Source organism: Bison bison, unplaced genomic scaffold (genome assembly GCF_000754665.1).
Source record: "Bison bison bison isolate TAMUID 2011002044 unplaced genomic scaffold, Bison_UMD1.0 scf7180017864230, whole genome shotgun sequence".
NCBI lineage: Eukaryota > Metazoa > Chordata > Mammalia > Artiodactyla > Bovidae > Bison > Bison bison.
In genome coordinates, this window is record NW_011494802.1 from 1,585,738 (window position 1) to 1,608,776 (window position 23,039).

A 23,039-nucleotide genomic window follows, 5' to 3' on the forward strand; every position below is an offset into this window, starting at 1 on the left:
AGGGTGGTCGGTGATGTCACCGGCGCTGGCTGACTGGGCTGGCTCAGAAACGCCTCCGCAGAACCCAGTGCGACCCGGCCCGACCCTCCCCCGCTTAGACGCTGGCTGCCCACTCTAAGAGGGTCGCGGACATCAAGCACCTTGCAGACTCCGCGTCCCCACACCCCCGCGGCGGAAGAGTCGATGGGCCCTCAGTGTCCCGATCCCCGCTTCCCCCGAATTAAGACCCCTGGCTTCGCGACGCCCCAATCCCCACCCCGGGACCCTCGAGTCCTGGCTCGGCGTCCTCACCGGTGAGGAGCTGCGGGCGCCGCCGCGGTCCGTCAGACAGCCGCTGCCCCCACCCCCGGCTCTGGCTCCGCCGCCTCCACTAGGGACAGGAGTCGCCCGCCCGCCGGCGGCAGACAGCCGGCCCGGGAACCCGCCCCCACAGCTCCGCCTCCGTACTGCCCATTGCGCCGTCTGCCCGTCACTCAGCTCAGCCTCTGTTGTAATTGGACAGCTTTCAACGAGTGGTTCTGTGGTAGCCGTCCCTTCCTCCGCCCCTGTCACCCGGCCACACGCGCACACATTCCGGGCAGTGATTGGTATGAGTCTGATTGGTGCACTCTGGAATCAATCAACCACACCTCTTCGCTATCTGGTCATGTCATTGGTGAAAGGGACAGAGGGCGGCAACTCTTCGCGCCCTTTGATTTTATTGGTTGGTCAGTGGGGCTTAGACCCGAGTTGGGGGACAACTATTTTAGTCCAATCTCCGGTTTGAGAAGGTGGGACGTACTGGCCGCTGCTCGAATCTCGGGAGAACCTTCTGGAACCCCTGCAACGTCAAAGGCAGGCTTAAAGGAAAACTGCGCCTACCAGTTGGCCGTGACTCTGGGCATTCTTTCCTTTCTTCATTTAGGAGAGTAGGGGAGAGAATAGTGCACCCTGGGAGGTGTAGTCCTTGGACCAGGGTCAAAAGGTCATTCCTTCTTACCTGTCTTCCATTGAACCGTGAACTTACCTTGCCCTGACCTGATTTAGCTTTACCTTACCGTGACCCGGAGTTGACCTGATGTGACCTAACTGAATCTCAAAATAGGCCCTGGTAGATGTGCATAGTACTCTTCCTGCTCTTTTCTTTGTAACCTGGTAGTTCTCCACAATTTTAGCACCTCCATAATTCCCTTTCTGAGTCCCCTTTTTATCCTCTGTATGTTTCTCTCATTCGTGTTCCCTCATGAGCAGCCCCTTCTCAGCAACCCGCATGATACCCATTAAAGTTCTTCCTATTATCTTTCATTTTACTTCCCCTTTGAGTTACCATTAAGGTAACACATGTTTTAGACCCGTTTGACTTTCCTCCCTTCTTGCCCCATAGGATCTCCTGTCTTTCGCCCATGATCTTTTGCCTTACTCTATTCTTAATCCTTATTTATTCCCATGAGCTTCCCTATCCTCGTCCCCCTTTTAATCCTTCATCTCAGTTCCACATGATCTTCTTTCTTAACACCCTCATAATCTCCCATTTCAGTACCCCCACCCCCATTAATTCTCAGCCCCAGTGTCCCCGATGTTCAGAGCAGGCAGGGCTGCGGAGGCGGTTGCCAGCGGAAGCCGACGCTTGAGCAGACACGGTGCCTGGCGCCCACGTCACTGTCTCCCAGGCCCATCTGTGCTAGAGGGAGCGGGGGTGGAGAGGGGGTAATCCAGGGGTGAAGAGAGGGAAGGAGTTCTTGGGAGCTTTGAGGACAAAGGAAGGGCCAGAGCAGAAGCTGTCACCTCTCTTTCCTTGTGGTTTCCCAGAGGCAGAGTATGAACACCCATGAAGTCATGCAAACTAGATGGAGCTTGAAACTGAAGCTTGGAGGGCATCAATATCTAGGACACAGAACAGAACAAGAGGGGAGTCTAGGGGTCCTAAGATCAGGTCTGCCTATTCTCTGCCTGATCTGGCTTTCTGGTTATCATGATGGGTATTCCAGGAATAAAGGGGTGTGAAGGAAGGAAAGGAAGTGTGGTAAGAGGAGCCAGGGTGAGGGGGGATAAGGAGAGGAGGGAGAGAAGATGGGGTAAGGGAGTAGAGGAGTAGAGGCAGGTGAGAACAGGTGTAGGGGATGGGGAGAGGAGGGGGGAAGATGGGTGAGGGGGTGGAGGGAGGGGAGATGGATGAGGGAAAGGGGATGGGGGTGGAGATGGGTTGATTAGCAAAGGGATGGGATAGAGAGATGAGGTGAGAAGGCATGAGAAAGGGAGGGGAGGTTGGGTGGTGATTGAATGAAATAGTGTGACATGGAGGTGGGAAAGGGAGGGTGAGGGGGCTCAGGACTGGTACTGGCTCCTAAGGGCTCTCAATCTTCCACCTCCAGATTCATGGGGGCCTGGACTGTGGGAGGCTCTGCTTCTTCCTATTCCAGTTCTGTCTATTTTGCCTCCTCCAGCCTTGCCTGTGCCAACACGGAGGCAGAGTTTAGTCACCGGCCTTTACCTGGTCCCAGCTAATGCTTACGTGTTGGCTTAGACCTTCAAGGGGGCAGAGCTGTGCCTTCAGTTATTGGTGGCACAGATTCTGTTGTTTGCCAAGTTTGCAGTTGCTGTCCTGTGTCCCATTGTCCTGGGTATCAGGTGTGTGTGAGAGGAACCAGGGGTGCCTCAGGGTGTGGCAAAGGGTGTGAGGAAGTAGGCTCTGAAGGCAGACTGTTGACCTTGTGACGTTGCTTACTATGGTGCCTAATTTCCTCTTTTGTAAAATGGAGATGGAAAACAGCCGTACCTCATAGGATTGTTGAGGGTTAATTAAGGTGACACATGTAGTGCTGACAGCTTGGCCTGAAGTTAATGCTCAAGAAAGTTAACTTATTCTATATGTTCACAGATATCTGGATATGTGAGTGCATCTATAAACGTTGGAGTCTGGAAATTATTTGTAGTGTTGTGTTTATCATGCAATTTATGAGTGAAAGTGTATCTGTTTAATTATTTTTGCGCAGTAGTGTGCTTGATTCTATGTTATTTATTGTAGGTATGTGATTTTGTGTTACTGTACATGTATGATTAAGTGTAGGCCGGTGTCTGTCTACATGACAAAAAGTGGATGAAATAAGGCTTCATGGCTGTTGGTACGCTGACACTGTCTGCCTTTGTATGCATGCATCTGTGATCTTTCAGTTCCAAACACCCCCCATTCACCCTCTCTCCCTCTGGAGACGTCACAACCATAGATGTCCCTCATTTCCTCACCCTGAGGGAACCGGAACCGGGGGCAGGGGCGGGGGTGGGTGCCAGTGAGGAGGCGTTTAGACAGGAGCACATGTTCCCTCCCAGACTGTGTATGGGAGGGGGAGACCTCTCTCACGTATATCCTGAAGGCTCCAGAGGAAGTGCTCCCCCCAGCCTGTTCTCAGTTCCCTGTCTTGTCACCATGGCAGCAGTTGCCAGGGGCTCCCAGGGTTGCTAAGATCTGGGTGTGGGAGGCTGCCAGCACTGTTGCCAGTAGAAACAGAGAATCCTGGGGGAAAGGAGGACTACCCCCACGCTGCTGGCTTTATGCAGTGACAGGACTGTTTCTTGGACCTCTCCTGTGTCCCAAAATTGATCCTATAATTTGTATGTGGCAGTACTAGGGTTGGTGGGGGGCTTTAACAGGAAGCTGGAACTAGAATACAGAAATTCACATTCTGAAGAGATAAGGGGCTCTAGCCTGGCTATTCCTATCTTTAAGGTTGGGAGGCTCTTAGAAATTAGTGATTTCCTTATTCTGTCCACTATCACTTGTACTTCTCCCCTGGCAATATCTCTTCTTAAGTTCTCCAATGGAATGTTACTTATCTGATGTTTCACCTCCTATAGGAATACCTGTTGACCCCATTATCCACTGACTCCTTTCTGTAGTCAGACTCTCTGCATATCACCTGGATACACACTTCATGCTGACAGTTTAGCCCAGAATTCAGCCCCACAATGAGCCCCAACTTTGGCCTCAGCCTGAGACACTGATATTGGTCTTAGTCATGGATCAGGTAGTTCCCCCATCCAGCCTCAGTCTAAGCCTTCTCCTAGATCTTTTCAGATGAGCCCTAATCTTGACACTGATACTTGAACACTGACCAGTCATCTAACTCCCAGGTACTTGTCTAGTGTCTCCCTGCCTGTTCTGAACCTACACTGACTAGTTGTCATCTTTTTTTAGTCGCTAAGATGTGTCAGGCTCTTTGTGACCCCATGGAGTGTAGCCCGCCAGGCTCCGCTGTCCCTGGGATTCTCCAGCAAGAATACGGGAGTGGGTTGCTATTTCTTTCTCAAGGGGATCTTTCCAACCCGGATTGAACCCATCGCTCCTGCTTAGCAGGTGAATTGTTTACCACTGAGCCACCGGGAAGCCCTGCAATGACTAGTACCATAAAAGTTCAAAGGGTTTTTTTTTTTTTTTGCTTTGGGGTGAGAGAACAGTACTGGGAATGACCATCAGAGGGCGTGCAACATCAGGTTCTGAGCACATGCTTCTCAGAGCCCACCTGGAAAGGGGATAATAGGCGAATTATGATATTGGATCTCTTCTCTCAGGTCAGGGCTCCGAGCTGGAGGCACAGCAGTTGGTCTAAGAGGTTGAACTAAAGAAATTAAGGCTTCCAGCTCAGTAATGCTGATGTTTTGGGGTCATGTGGGTCTGTACAAGCTTGGATCTCCCTATAGTTCAGCAGGCCTCAGGGCTGGGGTTACAGTACAATTCAGTTCAGTTGCTCAGTCGTGTCTGACCCTTTGCGACCCCATGAATCGCAGCACGCCAGGCCTCCCTGTCCATCACCAACCCCAAGAATTCACTCAAACTCACGTCCATCAAGTCGGTGATGCCATCCAGCCATCTCATCCTCTGTCGTCCCCTTCTCCTCCTGCCCCCAATCCCTCCCAGCATCAGAGTCTTTTCCAATGAGTCAACTCTTCACATGAGGTGGCCAAAGTATTGGAGTTTCAGCCTCAGCATCAGTCCTTCCAATGAGCAGTAGAAGGTGCCTAACCACTTACTGGCGTCGCAGGCCTCAAGAGAACTGGAGACCTGGGAAGGCATTTCACCCTCAACGTCATATTTATGTCATATGCATGTATGGCTTCACTACCTTCCCTGGTATTCAGTTGTCTTTTGGTCCTATTGAGCAGAAATCTGCCCCTCCTCCACCTTTGATCTTAGCTCTGTTCTTGAGGTCATATCAACCTCACTGGTCCCATCTACCAGACATCAGCCATTTGCATCCCTCAAATCTGCTCCTCGATAGGGTGAACATGTCTCAGGCCTTCATGGGTTCCTCCTCTGCCTTGTTCAGTTCCAGCTACTAAGACCATGTTCCCCCAGCTGTGGTTCCAGCTACTAAGACCATGTTCCCCTGGCTGTGGTTCAGTTCATGATGCCTGGCTCTGATTAGCTTTTTCCAGGGGTGCCAGTCAGCATACTAGCCAGCCCACGTCCCTCCTCTGACCCTTTCTTTCCATGTAGCCTCAGGTTACATCTTCACCAAGTGAAGACTGCATCCTCTGCTCTCCCTGACCTGCTAAATCACATCCTGCCTGTTTTGTACCTATTATAATTTTAAAGGAATGTTATTGTTTATTAAAAAACAAAGATACTTGAAAGTAATGAAATAAAAAACATTTTGGCAATACCTTCTGAGTTTTAGGGCAGTCCTTGGATTTGGTAGTCTCTGTATTTGATGCTTCCTTAGATGGGACAAGGAGGGACTTAAGTGCTCACTTTAGCAGCACATATGCTAAAATTGGAACATTACAGAGATGATTTGCATGGCTTCTGCACAAGGATGACGTGCAAATTCATGGAGCATTCTATATTTTTGTTTTCGATGAGTATTAAAATGTAATAATGTAAAGTGACTGTGTATATGAATAAATGAGTATATTCAAAAAAAAAAGAGGGACTGAAAATCTCTAACGGTCTTGGCTGTGACTTCAGCACTGTGGACAGAGGCCAATGGAAGTATCCCCAGCTATGCCTGGGAGGGGGTGGTGCATGGAGTGATACACACACAGCCTTTAGGGGCCAGAAATTCTTGCTGTTCACTCAGTGCCTTACAGTGTAGCAAGCTCTTTTCAATTACCAATTTTATCCTGTCTTCACTCAACTATCAGCCTAGGAGGCAGACAAAATGAAGTGTTTTCCAGATTTTTACAGATGAGGAAACTGAAGTTTAGCAAGGCCAGACTAAACAACCCTATGAGTGGGGTGGGAGAGAGAACACTAATTACTCCACATTTAGCAAATTTAGTGATCACTGCTCTACTCTGGCTCAAGTGCACTCCTCTTTATCTCTAGGGAAAGTCAGAGTGGGTGGAAGTTTTTGTGGAACCGAAGCTCCAGCCAACCCTGGGAACAAGTGGCAGTTGGTATGAGGAACAGAGCTGGGAGGGTCTGAAGTTCCAGTCGACTGTCTGAATGAGAGTGGGGAAACCTTTCTTGTCATGAGGGTTCACAGAGGTCCAGCTTTCATGCCTTTTTTCTCTGTCCCAGCGCTTGACTTCACTGAGCCTGGAAACAGGAGAAAGGATTTGTAGGATGTTATTGTGTCTGAGCCTGATGGAGTTCTGTGGGAAAATTCCAGGAAGGAGTGGTGTGGGAGTCTGTGAGTGAAGGGGGTGAGTTGTGCAGGTGGTTAAGAAAGCCTCTGATGGGGGCTACATGCCTGGCTACCTATGTATGCCTCTTCCCTGGGGATGGAAACAGAAGGTGCTGGACCATATAGCAACTTTATTTGAGGTGTACTTTGACAGGCAGCACAATAAATTAAGAGCATGGGCACCAAAATCAGACTGCCTGACTCCCCTACTTCCTAGCTTTGTGACTGTGGAACCTCACTTTTACTTTCTCATCTGTAATACAAATCACATAGGATTGTTTTGAAGATTAGCTTATGCAAAGCACTTAGAACTGCCCAGTACATAGTAAGTGCTAAAATATTAGCAATTAACAGTTGATTCTTGAACAATGTGGGAGTTAGGGGAGCTGATGCCCCTGCCACAAAAATCCTCTTTTAACTTTATAATTGGGCCTCCATATCCCTGGTTCCACATCTGCAGATTCAACCGAGGATTGTGTGGTACTGTTGTACCTATTTATTGAAAAAAAATCTGCATATAGTTAGACCATGCAACTTAATGGCCTCTGGTACCTCGAGTTAGCTGTATTTGTGTTTGGGGCTCCCATGGTTTCAGAGTGGAATATCTGCCTCTGATCCAAAGTCTAGAGACGCTTTCACGTCTACAGGGACTGGCTCTGTTCTTCCCAGGCAAAAGGGATGAATTGGGGATTCCACAGTCCTTTGAAAACTTTTCCAGATCTTAGTTTATCTAACCTACCATATCACATTAAAACAATTAGCAAAGATGGCGAGGAAACTCTCAGACCAAGGAGAGCCCAGACCAGGAGAAAACAGCCAACTAGTAGTCCACACTTTGTAGTTCAGCAGAAACTGGGAAGGGAATGTCTAATACTGGCCCGTGGTGTGTGTTTGGGGGCAACACACACCAGGGAGGCTCAGAGGGCTTACCTCTTCCTCAATTTCTTCAAAAACTTTGACTCTTCTCTTCTGTGCCCCCATCTCCTCTGTGTTCATGGTGGAGCCCCTGCCTCCTCCCACCCGCCCCTCCCCCTGGCAACCTAGCTGTGGGCTTCCTGGAGGCTACAGCTGCTCCTGTTTTAGATTCAGGAGTTGGCCAATGATAGGAAACCAAACTGAAACTCGGCAGGCACCCTGAACAAGAGAAAACAGAAGCCAAAATAACATCACAATCTTTTTATTATGATTTCCATTGTGCCCAGCCTCTGGGAATATTAGCTCCTTCTGGAGTGAAGGCTGAGCCATGCGGAGGAGCATGCAGCTATAGTGATGGGAAGACAGGGCCTGGGGATGTTCCCCTCAGCTGTCAAGTTACCTTCTGAAGAACAGCATTGGATCCTCCATTACTACTTGAGCGCTCTCACAGCCATTCTCACAAGTTTGCATTTGGCCAGAAGACAAATCAGAGGCCATCTCTCACAGGAGGCAACGCTTGATGGCCTTTGTTTCACCAAGGATATGGAAAGGCCTTGCTACTTATACCTTGATGTTCTTATCTGTGGTCATCCCAACCCATGCTACACCAACTGGAATGTTATTGGGCTTCTTAGTCACTGACCTGAGCAGATCTGACATCCTCTCTGATCTGAGTTATTGGGGCATGTGGCCCAGAGGGAAGAAAGTTTTTCCTTAGTGCTAGTGGGGTCTATTGGAGATTCTGTAACCTGTTCATTTTCTTTCAAGGTTGCCTAAAGCAGTGGCAGCAAGAAAGCAACAGCAGGGAAAACGCCTAGTCCTACCCTACTCCAGGGTGAACCATCGAGAATAGGCATGATGCATTAATACCCCCCACTCAAGGAGGCCTCTGTTGTCTGGGCTGTAAGCTAAGGGCCCAGAGAGAGATTCTGGGCAAGCTGAAACCCGGTGGTGTGGAGAAAGCAACTATTTTATTTCACTGTAAAAAGAGGGGTAAAAAGGGGTTTGGTTACAGGTGCTGCCAGGATGTCCTGAAAATCTGGCATCAGTAGTGTTTTGCCTTTAAAATGCCAAGTATATATCTGTCTTTACTCTGTTGGTTTGATGGGACCTGCAGGATCACCAGAGCCTGCTATCAGTCCTGCCCTGAGGTTCCTCTTGGCTTTGTGGTATTCATGGCTGGCCTGGGGCCCTACCAGACAGCTTCTTCTTTTTTTTTTTTTTTTAAATTGTTTTTCGCTTCAGTTGTGTCTGATTCTGTGCGACCCCATAGACGGCAGCCCACCAGGCTCCCTCGTCCCTGGGATTCTCCAGGCAAGAACACTGGAGTGGGTTGCCATTTCCTTCTCCCAGACAGCTTCTTTTGAGCTTCTCTCTTGCCTTTAGGCTTCTTGGCACCACTTTTACTGAAGCCATGAGACCTGCAATGGTTGAGGTTGAGGCTTAGCAGCCTAGGCACAATCCTGAACCCAATACCCAGGGAGGTGCTCTCTTCCCAGGTGGTTTGATTCTGTGCTTCCCATATTGTTGACAGGAATGGGGGACCCCCATATTTGGTCACGCTAACAAGGCCAGGGTGACATCCCATAGGGAGCACCAGGGCCAGAAAGGCCAGTATCTGGCCTGCAGTCACACTTACTTAGGCTGAGGACAAAAAGAGGCAACATGCTTGTGGCTTCAGCCATGGCTATCCTCTAAGGAAGAGCTCTTGAAATGGATCAGTATCTATGAGCGAGGAAACCGCTCTATCCCTGGGATCAAAGGGGCCTGTTGCTCAAAAGCGTAGAGCCTCCATCTACTGGCAAAGGCTGATCTCATGAGAGGAAGCCACGGGACAAATCTGAGGAGGCTATGTGGCCACAGCTATTGCCTCAGCTGACTCTCAGTCCCAAAGCTCCACTGCATCATCCAGACGTCCCTGCCTTTATATCTGAGCATGGAGAAGAGGACTGTGGGTTAAAAACAGACTGAGGACAAGTAGTCTTCAGAGGAGCATCTGTGTAACCTCAGCCTCCCTTGATTGGGGGTGGTGGTGCAGTTGGGGGTGACTGGGAAAAGAACTGATCTCTGCAATTTTGGGTAGCTAAGATGGAAACATTTTCTCATACTCCTATTACAGTCAAACACTAATTTCTGTACTTGGCAGAATTTCAGTCACAATGATGAAAGGGCTTGAAAAGGAAAGGAAATGACCTTCACTAGGTTTGGGTTTGGGTGGAACTCCGGGAGTTGGTGATGGACAGGGAAGCCTGGCGTGCTGCGGTTCATGGGGTCGCAAACAGTCAAACATGACTGAGCGACTGAACTGAACTGAGGTTTATAAAAGTTTGAATGTCTCTATACATCCTGGAGAGAGGCCCTGTGGATTAGGACACTGCAAGGGGAAGCCTCAGAAAGGCGGGTTGGGACAGAGCTTCTATAACTCTTAACTTAGGGAGCAATGGAACCTCTCCTCTCTCCTTTGGTAAAAAGTTAGATGCCTATGGAGAAGAGACTGCTTGCTTTTCCGTCCTTTTCTGCTTCCTAGGACTCCTGTGACTTGGCACTCCACCCTTTCATGAGGAGTGTCTCTTCTGGGCCCTTTGCAGCATGTCCCCACCAAGGAAGCTTGCTGTCCCAAAATAGGGAGGGGTGGTCCCAAATGGGTCAGATCCTACTGTGGAAGAACCCTGGGGCCTGTTTTGCCAGGCCCTGAGATACAGTTGGCCTGCTCTAGTGGCCTCCAGTCTTTACACTCACCCACAGAAAGCTAGAAGCTGCTGCTCCAGAGGTAGGCATCACCCTGGTCTGTGAAAGATCAGGGAACAAGAAGATGGACTTCCAATCCTTGTGACTGACAATGAGGCAGGAGAAAAAAGCTGTTCAGCTCTCAAAGCCTAGACTTTGCTTTTACTCAAAATGCCTTGTCCTGAGATCAAGCAGCCCAAGGCCATTGACATAAAAGGTGATTTGCCAGGAGAGTAAGCAAGAGCCCTTGTGCTTAATATGGTTTAATCTTCTCAGTGCAGAACCCCAGGATGGGCTGCTTCAGATGCAGTCCTTGGGCCCAAGAGTCATGTGCTTTCTCTTTTTTTGGCTGGACTAAATAATGGCCCCTCCTACTGATTAGTTTTGGGAGTGTGGCTATGGAGTATTTACAAAGAACGGAGCCATAAACATGAACCCAGTTCATCTTCTGTCTGCTTCTTTTCAGTCTTAAATAATCCAACCCCAGAAGCTTCTTACTTGACTTTCAGGTCACGCTGTCTCTACAGGAGGAGACCATATAGTGCCCTTGCCATGCCCCAAGTTACAGCTCCCCGCTATCCCCTGAGCAACACTTAGTTGTATGCTGACTTCTGTAGAAGTGCCTAAAGGAATGGGGATGTGTTAGTTTATTTGTGACTGAGACAAGCCCCTCTCGAATAACTCCTGGTACCAAGTCAGACCTTGCTAAACCTAAGTCATGAGGTTAGAAACAGAAACTTGAACTTCAGGACCTATGCTTACCCATAGCATATGCTGACTGGAGAACTTGATAAGAACTTAGGAAGAACAGCTGGGGCTGAGAGGCCAGGCTGGTGGCCTTGTGGTAGCATCTTTTTGCCTCCAAAGTCCTCCCTTGCCAGGTCTAGGCCCTAAGCTTGTGGGGAAGAACATGCAGTGAGCAATGGGGAAAAGCAGCAACTCAGGCAATATCTTAGTAACAGGGAGAAGGGAACACCTCCTCCTTCTGTGAGGCTTTGCTGAGACTTTCTCTGTTCAAGAGAGCTGAGATCTTCAAATCATCTTAGCTTCAGCCTCTTATGCTCATTGTCATGTGGTTTGAAAGGAGTTCCTGTTTAGGGTTCTGTATGCCATACCATGGCATACTTTTCTATGTCTGCAGTTAAGCTAAAGAATGGAAAAAAATGAGCCTTCTTTCCTCTTTCATCCAGGCCTGCCCTCACTGGAGCTCAGGCTTTGGGTCTCTGTGGTAGCTGACTTGGGTGAAGCACCTAACCCAGAAGGCTGTGACTACTGCCATCATACCTGTTCCATTTAGGCCTTGGGTTCTTGGCCATGAGCACCCCCCTAAAAAACAGGGGTCAGGATGGCTCACCTTGGGTTTGGACTGGTCTGCTAAATAAAGACTTTTGGACTTAAATGACCTGGATTAGAGGGTCCTAGATTTCTGGGTCCCTGGGAGGGGCTGCCTCCCCCTTTTCTAACTGGCACTCCACAGATTAGCTGCCTTCTCTGTCACCAGGAATTGGAATTTAAATAAATAATAAATAAATAATAAGTGCAGTGGTGGTCTTCAACCATTTTCCCCACCCCAACACATCCAAGGGACATAGCACACACCTATTAGAACAGTGGTTCATCACAGAAGGGATTTTCAGTGTGGGAAGAGGGAGTCTGTCAGCATCTCTAGCAGAGTATGTGAGTCTGATATGCCCCCTTATTAAGAATCACTTGGCCAGAGACTGATCTACTGTAAATGAAAACTGGCCAAAAGAGAGACCCCCCCTCAAATCTATACCAGGGGCTTCACAAAAGAACTTTAGTCTTTTCTTCAAAAAAAAAGAAGTCTCAGGTCTCTGATGGTATGGACAGCTAGGTGTGTGTGTTTGTGTGTGCATGTGTGGGCACACATACGTGTGCAGTGGCAGGTCCAGTCTGTAGTGTGAGGGCAGGGGGTGGTCCTGCAGCAGATGCTGCCACAGCTCCCAGGGCTTCTCCATGTGGCAATGCATTGACCACCTCTGTTGTGAGGGAAATGGTGACTTCAGTGCCATAAAGCTTAGTAATAAACTGAGATGTGGACAGTGCTCCACCCCCAGAAGTCTCAGTACCAGAGGTTAGTGGGGAAAGGGAGAAATGAAAGGAGGGAGAGAATGCCACTGTCCCCAAACTGAGCTTTTCTGCTCCATGCTATCCTGGGGGTTTCAGGTGAATGGCCAAACTGTTGGGGCGAGCAGCCAAGATGTAGATGACACTCTCCTGCAGGAAGGTAGGCCAATCCACGAATCTGGAGTGGAAGCAAAGAACAGATTTGTGAGGCTGGTTGCTGAGTCTGGAGGCTCAGGAGACCTGATCCCCACAGCATGGCTTGAGCTGGGCAAAACTCAGGGCAGTCCTGGCTTGTGTCTGACGTGGTGCTGGCAGACTGTGCTTCCAGGCTGACAGCCCTCTAGCCCTATGGATCTGGGGTCAAATGCACACTCTTGAAGTCTGGTTTCTGGGGTGGGCATTTGTTGTTTTGGGGTGATGGTGGGTAATGCTCAATCTTACTTGTGTGTGTGGGGGTCAGGGTAGACAGCCAGGTAAGGAGGTGTCACTCACCTGGACTCAGGCTCTGTGGGCAGTGGGGCCTTGTCCTGACTCTTGCTGCTGCTGCTGGCTGGGCTGCTGTCTGCTATGGGACCCACATGGCTGACACTGTTGGGTACAAAGACATGTGGTTAGAAGTGGGACTGTGAAAGGTCTGCCCTTCCCATATTCTGGTGAATCCAAAGCTCTGGTGAACCCCTGGATATGTCATCCAGGCTTTTCTGACATGGGTGACAGAGTTTGGAGTCAAGGCTGAACTATGCCTTGGCCAGTAGGAGTCACGGCCACTATCTAATTCACAGAAGGATCCTCTCCTGGCTATTGGACGAAAGGGCAGAAGAAACAGGGAGGCAGGTACCTTTCATACCAAGGGCCAAAGGAGGAGGGTAGGTGAGTGGGGGCAGGGATTGGTAGGGAGTGGACCTGACACTGCAGGAAGGAGCCTCAATGGGGCGTTTGCAGAACCAAGAGTGCTGGGCACGGTGGCATTCAGCCTCGCTGATCGTGCTCCCGCTGCCCCGGGCCAGGAAGGTGGCTCGGGCTCGCTCCCGCTCCTTGACTGTTAGAAGCCTTAACAGAGAGTTCTGTGAAAGAAGAGACAAATTAAGACCTTGGAGATGAAAATATTTTGTAAACTGTCAAGCCATAGAGAATCCTACCTCCATTATCATCTCTGCAACCTCCCTTTGAAGCTGCCTGGAGCCTTTCTGGTAGCACCAACATTTGCAGTTTGGTCCAGCGCAAATCAGTCTTCCTTGGGCAGTTTCCCCAGCCCAGGCACTGGATCACCTGTCACTGGCTGGAACCTGAGCCCTTTCCTGGTACTGGTTCCTGCTCAGAGAGTACCCAGTGTTCCCCCAACCTGCCTGGCATGCTTCCCAGGGCTCTGTCACCCAATATCCCACAGACATCACCCCAGCTGGCCCTTACCTGGGGACGCAACTGCTGTAGAAGCAGGAGGGACTCGTGGGACAAAAAATCAGGCCACTCGACATGTCCTCGGTGTTCAGGGTCCAGGGCTGCAAACTGGCGGGCTGCCTGCTCCTCTTGTTCCTCACTGAGAGCTCTGTCACTGTTCCCTCTCTTTGCTGTTTGGTGGCGGTAGCGTAGGAAGTCCTCCAGCGTCAGGGAGCAGTCTGTGGGGAGGCACTGCATGCTAGCCATGCCCACCCTTCTCAGCATCTGGAGCACCTTGACTCACCTCGAGTGCACCCTCCAGAGCCCCTATGCCCACAGCTTTTGTCCAGTCTTTGTCTCCATAGCCAGGATAACACAGGCTGTGACCAGGGGTGGGTCAACAGCTTGCAAACAGGGTTCCATTTACACCCTTGCCCTCCAAATTCCAGATTATTCCTTGCATGGTTCATCCTAGAAAGTATGAAGGAGAAACCTTCCTGGCCTTCTCCATTGGCAGTACCACCCAGCCTTACCAGGGATAACTTTACACTGCTGAAAGGTCTCTGTGAGGCTGTACATTTCCTCCTCAGTTAGCAGCAAGTTGAGATTGTCCTGAAAAAGAAGAAGAGCTAAATCAATGGCCATATAGGCCAGAAAGAAAGGCCAAGGATCAAGAAGGGTGAAACAGTATTTCAGATGGAAGGCAATTATGGGATCATCTAATCCCAGCCTCCCATTCACAATCAAGGAGGCTGAGGCCCCAGAAAGGGGAAAGGACTTGTTCAGAGCTGTCCAGCTCTGGCTGGGATCATCCCCAGAACCCAGTTATCCTGGCTCCACCCCCAAGTCCCTTTTACTAAAGTAGTGGCTTTTGGATTATTCTCCGAGATAGCTTAGGGGCTCCTTGGTGGTGCCTTAGGAAGCTGCTGCAAGCAATAAGGGGGAAAGTGGGTAGGGTTGTGAATCCTCAGCTCCATCAACCAGAGTAGCTCCATCTTTATCTATTTTACATATCTGGCCTCTGTGTTAGACTGTGTTCAAAGAGTATTTTAGTTTAAAAAGTTTAATTCTAACTCCAGTTTCCATATTTGGTAAAACTGTTTAATCCTAAAGTTGTATCACTTTCACTCCAGAATGGTTTTGAAAGAGATGCCATCATGAAAAATTTCCTAAAACCAAATGAATTTTTCTTTTTAGTGGTGTCATGGAAGTTTTAATTCCAAAAGAGCACTGACATGTTATTTTGTTAGCATTAATTTATAGTCTTACAGTCTTTAAACTACCAAAGATTCTTTACAGTAGATCATTTCCTCTCTAAAATACCAGAAAAGAATAGGAACAGACATTTCATGACTATTCATTTGTGGATTTCATGAAGAATCCAAATCATTCTTTCAATAAATACTTTTTGAGTACCTAGTATATACTTGGCACAATGGTGTATAACATTGTGAGACGTTCAGTACAGCTGGAGTGTAGAGTGTGACTGTGTGTGTGTGTCTGTCTTGGGAGAGGGTAGGGAGGAATGATAAATGATAAGGGAGGTGAGGTCAGCAGAAGCCTGATTGTGACGTGCCTCAAATACCCTTTATTGAGTCCTTCAAACTGGGCCTTTTTTCCTGAGAGCAAAGGGGAGTCACAGAAAGGTTTTTAAGTGTGGAGTGCTATGGTCAGCTCTTTGTCTGCTCTGTAGAGAATGGGTTACATGGGCAAAGCCTGGTGGCATGGAGGGCAGTTAGGTGGTTGATGCAATAAAGAAAAGATGAGTGGCTAAACTAAGACATGAGAATGAAGAAGAGGGGAAAGCTTTGAGAGAGACTGGGAGGTAGAGTTCATAGGACTTGCTGACCCGCTGGATGTGAGGGGTGAGGGAGAGAAATGAGTAGGGGCTGGTAACTAGCGGGTGGTGGTGGTGTTACTATTTACAGAGGCAAGGAATGGAGGGAATAATGGGTGTGGGGAAAAAGATGAATTCATTTTGGGGCATGTTGAGTGTGAAGTACTTGTGAGACATTAAGATGGATATAAGTCTAAGAGACAGGAAATTTAGGTTTGGACCCACAGATTTGGGAATTATTAGTATTTAGGTGGTGGAGTAGCCACTGAAGTAGATGAAGATCCAGAGAGAGAGAATATAGTGGGAGAACCCTGAGAGACATCAGCATTTAGGTCTGGGACAAGAAACTAAGGGCACTTAGGAAGAATGGTCAGAGAAGGAAGTTGGGAAGAGAATCAGTAGAGGGTACTGGAAGCCAAGAAAAGAGAGTTGTGCAATGTAGAGGTAATGTTAACAGTGGTTATACAAGTCAGATGGCATTTTACTGATTTTCTATTTTCTCTGATTTCCATATTTTGTGTAAAAATTCTCACAAAAATATCCATACCCTAAAAAAAAATGGAGCAATAAGAAGTGCTAAATACATCAGAGAGGTCAAGTAAAAGATTCCTGAGAATAGGTCACTGAACTTGACAGTTAGGTCACTGGTGACCTTAGAAGAACCAGTTCAGCAGAATGATGGATACACAAGCCAAATTACAGGTGGCTGGGCAATCACAGGAGATGTACTGCCAAACAGAGTTGCTGTGAGTGAAAAAGTTAGCATTTGGAGGAGTGATGACTAGGAGAGACTGCCTGTAGAGGAGGCTCTGCTGTGTCATATTCCAGCTGGGGAGAAGGTATTCCTGTGACTAGAAGTAACTGTTCTATACTTCACTTTATGGACAATAACACATGGAGAATGTGTTATTTGTTAGAAAGTAGAACATCTTTACTTTCTCCTTGGTGGTAGGAAGAAGAGGGGATCAACTTATAATCCTTACTCTGAAATCAGTGAATAATGAAGATCTGCAGGGCAACAGATCAATAAAGCAAGACTTGAACGCTACTCAGGTTTACTGAGAAATAGACATGAATCTGTATTTTTATCTTCTCAAGAGTTAGAGGACATTTATGTATAATTTGCAAAGTTCTGAATCAACAGGTCTTTGTTACTTAAGTCACAAAATGATTACTTCAGAGATGAAGAAAAAGGCTTCAAAGAGTTATGTAGAAGGCCAAATGAGGATCTCAGGACTAAGAACTTTTCCTGAGGTAGAATCTATTCTTACTGAAAGCAAGCCAGTTAGGCTTTCAGGTTGGTTTTCCAGATGAATACAATGAATGACAACTATCAACTATTAGATTAAATACTGTTCCAAGCAAGACTTCCCTCATTGCTCGGTTAGTAAAGAATCTGCCTGCAATGCAGGAGACCTGGGTTTGATTCCTGGGTGGGGAAGATCTCCTGGAGAAGGAAATGGCAATCCACTCCAGTATGCTTGCCTGGAGAATTCCATGGACAAAGGAGCCTAGCAGGCTACAGTCCATGTGTCTGGAAAAGTTGGACACAACTTAGCAACTAAACCACCACTGCTCCAAGCAGAATCAATTTTGAATAACTAGGTCTCATCCTATGCATTCTGTTCTCCAGCTCAGTGGTTCTCAACTGGAATGTCCTGTTCCCCCAGGACACATTTGGTAACATCTGGAGACATTTTTGGTTGTTGCCACTGCGGGTGAGTGTTACTGGTATCTAATGGGTAGAGGTTAGGGATGCTGTTAAACATCCTACAATGCAAACAGCCCCCACAACAAAGAATTACTGTGCCCCAAGTGTCAACAGTACTGAGCTAGGGAAAGCCTGTCCTAGCCCTTGTATGTACTATTGGAACACTCTTCAGGTCACTGCCCAGAAACCAGTGTTGTAAGACTGGGCCTCCAGGGAAAGGGCCCAGTCCTTAGCAGTGCAGGAGCCCACCGTCCCTGCAGCCAAGGCTCACACAGTAGTGGCAGCTCCAGCCTGTTTCCGTGTGGGCCGTTTCGGTCACTTCTGCGGCACTGTCTCCCTGGATGTAGCCCATGCGGCGTAGGCAGCCATCATGGAAAACCCTGGTGCAGACCCTGCACGGGAAGAGACTTTCGGCCGTCCAGACTTCACAGACATCACACATCTCATCATTAACAACCTGGGGAAAGATGGCAGCAGTGAACAGCAGCAAGATCCTAGGCCACCAAGCACAGAGCTACCTGAATGGGACTGAGTGTCCCTGGAGTAACCTAGAGGAGCAACTCCAACTGAAGCCACTGTTAGGGCAATAGAGCTTTCTCCCTGGAAGATAAGAACCAGCAGGTTCTTCCAGCTGCTCAGGCCTCTGTGACTATGTTTCTGAGCAGGGATGCTATTAGCATTTTTGGAAAGAATAATCTCTTGTGAAAGACTGTCCCAGGCATTGCAGGACCCTCAGCATCCCTGTGTTTCTTAGCACCAAATACAAGAGCAACTCCTAGTTTTGTGACCCTCTCCCTACCCCACCCAAATTTCCAAATGCCTCCTATAGAGAGCAATATTCTCTCTTAGGTGAGAGGGCTGGCAAAAGACCACCTCCCCCCATGGTATCACTCCTTATCACCTGTTTCCTCCAGTTTTATCACTAAGTCTATCCAGGATATAAGATTTTTATTCTTGGGGAAGAAATTCAAAGATTACTCTGACTCAGCTCCATCTTTCTGGTTTTGAGTCTTACTTTAACCATACCCAGGCCTCCCTGTCCTGCTCCCTGATCCTCAGAAGGTCTAAAACTGGAAGACTCTGCCCTTTTTGGACACTCACAGGCTCTCTGGGCTCCAAGCGGATATCTGGAGGCTTGTCGTCATCCAGCTTCCGGGTGGGGCGGATGAAGGCAGGGGGTGTAAAATGACTGGTCCTGTCAAACTCCTCAGGCTCCACTCCACGCCCATCCCGGAGCCTCTCCCAGGAGGCACGGTTGACACTGCTCTCTTCTTGGACTGCTGGGGCACTTGCCTCTGCTTCTTTCTCCTCCTGCACCTCTTGGACAGAGCCCTCTACTGTGCCACGGCGAGACCCTGGAAGCTCACCTGTGCGTCGGATGGAAGGCCTGTCCCGCAGCCCATCCTTGAAGGCAGACACAGCCAGGCTCACCTTCTGCACCTGTTCTACCGTCTGCCGCTTGGACATCAACACCCCCATGGCTCTGTGGACAGAAAGCAGAGGGGCCCAGATTCAGCCAATGGCTTATCATGTTAGGCCAATGCATTTCAACCATTCATCTAAGTGGCAAATACTATTAAACAGCTTTTCCCTTTTCTGGAACTCAGTAGCATGGTGGGGTGGACAGAGCACTTGTTAAGGAATCAGAAGACCTTGGTTCTATTTCTGACTGGCCCTGTGACTTTGGTTTTCCTGTTGGTAAAATGAGGGTGACCTACTCAGCACACTTCACAGAGATGTTATGAGACTAACAGTAGACTAACGTAGACTAGAAAGCACTCTACAAATGTGAGATTGGTATCTGTGTCTCCCTTCCTGTCCCAAAGCCAATTAGGTCTAGGGGTCCCAGGCCTCTGCTACTTTGAGATAGTTGGAGACCAAAGAACCCAAGTCAGCCAAAGATGATCTAAGGCATAAAGCAAGACTGCAGCTACACCTTTCAGTCTTGGGACTGAAGGAATGCTCCTCTGACAAGTGCTAAAAACAAGAGTCCATATCAAATGCCTACTTTTTGAGTCAGAATGCATGAACTCCTATTTTTGGAGGACTGAATGCCTCATTCAGGAAACTTGGTTACCTCATACATGTAGTCAAGGTCTCAAACACTTCCTTTGCCCTAATTAGTAGCTATGCCTGTTTATGAGTCTGTCTGTCGATCACAGACAACCAGGCCATTACAAGCTTTACAGTGCTTCTCACACTTGTAAGCCTTCACTAATGTCATGCTCACCTTTTCTGCTTTGATTCTCTGAACTGTTGAACAAAGGTCTATATTCTTTACAGGTTAAAAAAGTACATTATTCTTGCTTTTCCTCTGTAGTACCAGGGCATTGGAAAGTGAGGGCACAACATGGCACACTGCAGAGCTGGTCTGCTATTTTCTAGCCTGAAGGGTCTTAGTGGAATTCAGTTGGGGAACGTCTATTCTAAGTGGAACAAAGAGTCCACTTGCTCTCAATCCATCATAATCAAGGCCTATTGAACAGTAATTTGTGCACGACACTGATAGCTTATCATTGGAAATAGAAGGCGGGGGAACAGTCTTACCACTCAAGCTACTTAATACCAGAACTCAAAGAAAAATAAGACAGAGTTCTGGAAATGCCTAAAGACCATACAACTCGGTGAGACTATACAACTGGGAGTCAGAGTGGACCTTGAAAGATGGGTAGGAAGTTATCCTCAGTTTGGGGAAAAAGGTGACAGAGGGAAGGAGGAGAGATTCAGGCCGATTAGAAGGCTACTATAATAGTCTAGGCAAGAGGCAGAGGGTTGTTACCTCTGAAATGGTAGCAGCAGGAACGATACTGACTGAGTTGACTGGATACTGTGGAAACAGAAATGTAGGAATAATTGATAACTTGATTGGATCAATGGAAAGGGCGAGAGGGCAAGTTATATTTATTTCCCAGCTTTATTGAGATGCTATTGACATATAACGCTGCTTAAGTTTAAACTGTACAATGTGATGGTTTGATAATCATATTGTGAAGTGTGTACCACCATAAGGTTAGCACATTCTTTATCTCACATAATTACTATTTTGTTGTTATTATGATGAGAATGTTAAAGTCTACACTCAGCATCTTTCAAGTACACAATATAGAATTTTTAACTGTGCTGTCAGCACTCCTACATGGATTGGGGAGTCGACAGTGACTTCCATGAGGAAACAATAGTTGAACTGAGCTCTGATAGATGAAGAAGCACTAGCCAGGAGGAAGGAATCATCAAAGGTCCAAAATGGAGAAAGCATTCTTCACTCTGTTTCTACGAGTTCAGCGTTTTTAAATTCCACACACAAGTGAAGTCATACAGTATTTTATTCAGGATTTTCCCACTTGACTTATTGAGATGGCAGTTTTAAATTTAAAACTAACAAGAAGGGTAGTGCCATTTATGGAAATTGGGAAATAAGAAAGAGGGATGATGAAGTTGGATTTTATACATGTGGAATTAAAGATATCTCTGGGACATTCAGGTGTTATGCTATCCACAGCTTAAAACTTTACAATGGCTTTCCAAAGCTTTCAGGATAAAGTGCCCCAAATCAGTTTCTTTCTTTTCCAAAATATTTATTTGGCAGCACCAGGTCTTAGTTGTAGCCCTCAGGATCTTCTATCTTTAGTTGCAGCACATGGGATCTTTAGTTGTGGCATGCGAACTCTTAGTTGTGGCATGTGAGATCTAGTTCCTTGATCGGGGACTGAAATGGAGTCTTAGCCACTGGACCATCATGAATGTTGTACCCTTTGACCAATATCTCCCCATTTCCCTCACCCCTCACCATCATGAAAGACGCCAAAATCAGTTTCTTTACCATGGCCTGTAAGGCCCTCCTCAGTCTGGTCTTCCTTTTTTATTCTGTTCTAACCACACTGGTCTTCTTTTAGTCTTTTTTTGCCATGCTTTCTCCATTTTGGACCTTTGATGATTCCTTCCTCCTGGCTAGTGCTTCTTCATCTATCAGAGCTCAGTTCAACTATTGTTTCCTCATGGAAGTCACTGTCGACTCCCCAATCCATGTAGGAGTGCTGACAGCACTGTGCTCTTCTGCTTGAGAACACGCTGTCATTATATATTCAATAGGATGATTATTTAATCAATGTCAGTTTCCTCTATTAGACTGTTTTTACCCTGTGTAGTATCTACCTCTACTGACTAGCAAAGTATCTGAAAGAGAAAAGGCATTTAATAACATTTCCCAGTTAATTAATTGTGGATAAGTCTTTTTTTGTTATTTTTCAGAGACGTCTTAATACACATAAAATCTGATGACAGCTACGTCTTCTTTCTAGAAACAACTATTTTATGTGCCACAATAGAGCAAATTCCTACTCTGTCTAGCTGCTTGCCCTGCTATCACTTGTTATTAAAGGAACCCAGCTCATTTTTTAAAATTTATAAATTTACTGGTAAGAAAGGAAAGATTCCATTTCCCCTTTTGTAAAATTTGTTTTTAAAATTAAAATATGATTAAAGAATATTTGCTGTGAATAAGTGTCATTTACAGGATGGTAGCAACAGAGATTTATTGAGGCAAGATTTATTGATCAAATTCAGGAAACTGTTGAAGGTGATTAAAAACTCATTTTTTCCCTCAGTTGTAAACAAATATTAGACCACAGAAGAATGGTTAAATTATGTTACAATGGAAGACTGAACAATATGAAAATCATTGAGGCAAAAGTAAATTGATTAATGTGGAAAGATGTTAAAAATATATGAACATTAATGAAAAAGGCAAGTTACAAAAATGCTCATGTTATCTAATCTTTGTTAAGAAAGGATGCATGTTTTTCACATTTTTGTTAATCTGTTTTTTCTCATTTTCCTACCTTGCACATTTTATAATTTAAAAAGTCACAGAGGCAACTTGGTGCCTTGCTTTAGCTATGAACCTGCTGTGACCTAGGACATGTTATTCTACTGCTATGAGCTTCAGCTCTTTATCTGTTAATGCGTATGTTCGGAATATGCAGTCTTAAGCATTTAGAATGCTCATGTTCTTTTCTACATTCTTTTAAAAGTTCATGTGAGCTCTTGAGCATATGAGGGTACACAGCTTGGGTGGGGCTATGGGTGGAGGAGAGAGTGTGTATGTTAGAGCTTTGCTGAGGCTGTGGGCCCAGGGAATCCGTCTTCCCTTTTTTTTTGGCTGTGTAGCATGGCATATGGGATCTTAGTTCTCCAACCAGGAATTGAACCCATGCCCCCTGCATTGGAAGTGAGGAGTCTTAACCACTGGACTACCAGGGAAGCCTCCAGGGGGCTCCTGAGTGGCTTGGTCTGTAGTCCAAAGACACTGCTCACATGCCTTATGAACACTACTGTGCTCTACAGTTAGGTGGAAAAGCAGGTTCCCAACTTACAATAAGAGGAACAGGCAAGGAGAATGCAAAACTAACACTAAGCCCTTCACTGAGAACCTTCCTCATGATCAATTACTATTTCCAAGGCCACAATGTTTTCCTTAGAAACCTTCCATGGTATGTTTTTCACATTTTTGACTGTGGCCCACAGTAAGATATATAGTTTACGATGTAACCCTGTACACACAAAGTTATAAACATATGTTCATAGACCTATAACTGAACCCAAAGTTTTGTGAAAGAATCCTAATTTTACTACATGTCATGCTCCCAGGTATTTTCTGTCCTCTCTATTCTAGTTCAAAGGGCAATCTTGATAGTGACTCTTTAAAATGACTTGATAATTTCATAACAGGTCTGGACCTGCAATTTGAAAAACAGCCATAGAGTAATTATACATTTTTAATTAG

General features: G+C 46.9%; 2 protein-coding genes across 2 annotated transcripts in view; both read right to left on the minus strand.

The window, feature by feature from the left end:
- Positions 1-454, minus strand: part of DNAJB5 (DnaJ (Hsp40) homolog, subfamily B, member 5) — an 8,893-nt gene extending 8,439 nt beyond the window's left edge. The window contains 1 exon segment of the mRNA XM_010846118.1: positions 292-454. Within this exon segment, the coding sequence (XP_010844420.1) occupies positions 292-454 (163 nt within the window).
- Positions 455-7,763: 7,309 nt separating this feature from the next.
- The window catches only part of KIAA1045 (KIAA1045 ortholog), a 24,059-nt gene continuing 8,783 nt past the window's right edge, over positions 7,764-23,039 (minus strand). The window contains exons 2-8 of the mRNA XM_010846119.1: positions 18,359-18,740; positions 17,529-17,714; positions 14,243-14,321; positions 13,743-13,948; positions 13,236-13,396; positions 12,825-12,920; positions 7,764-12,510 (exon numbers count right to left, since the gene is read on the minus strand). Coding sequence (XP_010844421.1) covers positions 12,414-12,510; positions 12,825-12,920; positions 13,236-13,396; positions 13,743-13,948; positions 14,243-14,321; positions 17,529-17,714; positions 18,359-18,736 — 1,203 coding nt within the window. The 5' untranslated portion in view covers positions 18,737-18,740 and the 3' untranslated portion in view covers positions 7,764-12,413. The remainder of the gene's footprint in view (positions 12,511-12,824; positions 12,921-13,235; positions 13,397-13,742; positions 13,949-14,242; positions 14,322-17,528; positions 17,715-18,358; positions 18,741-23,039) is intronic.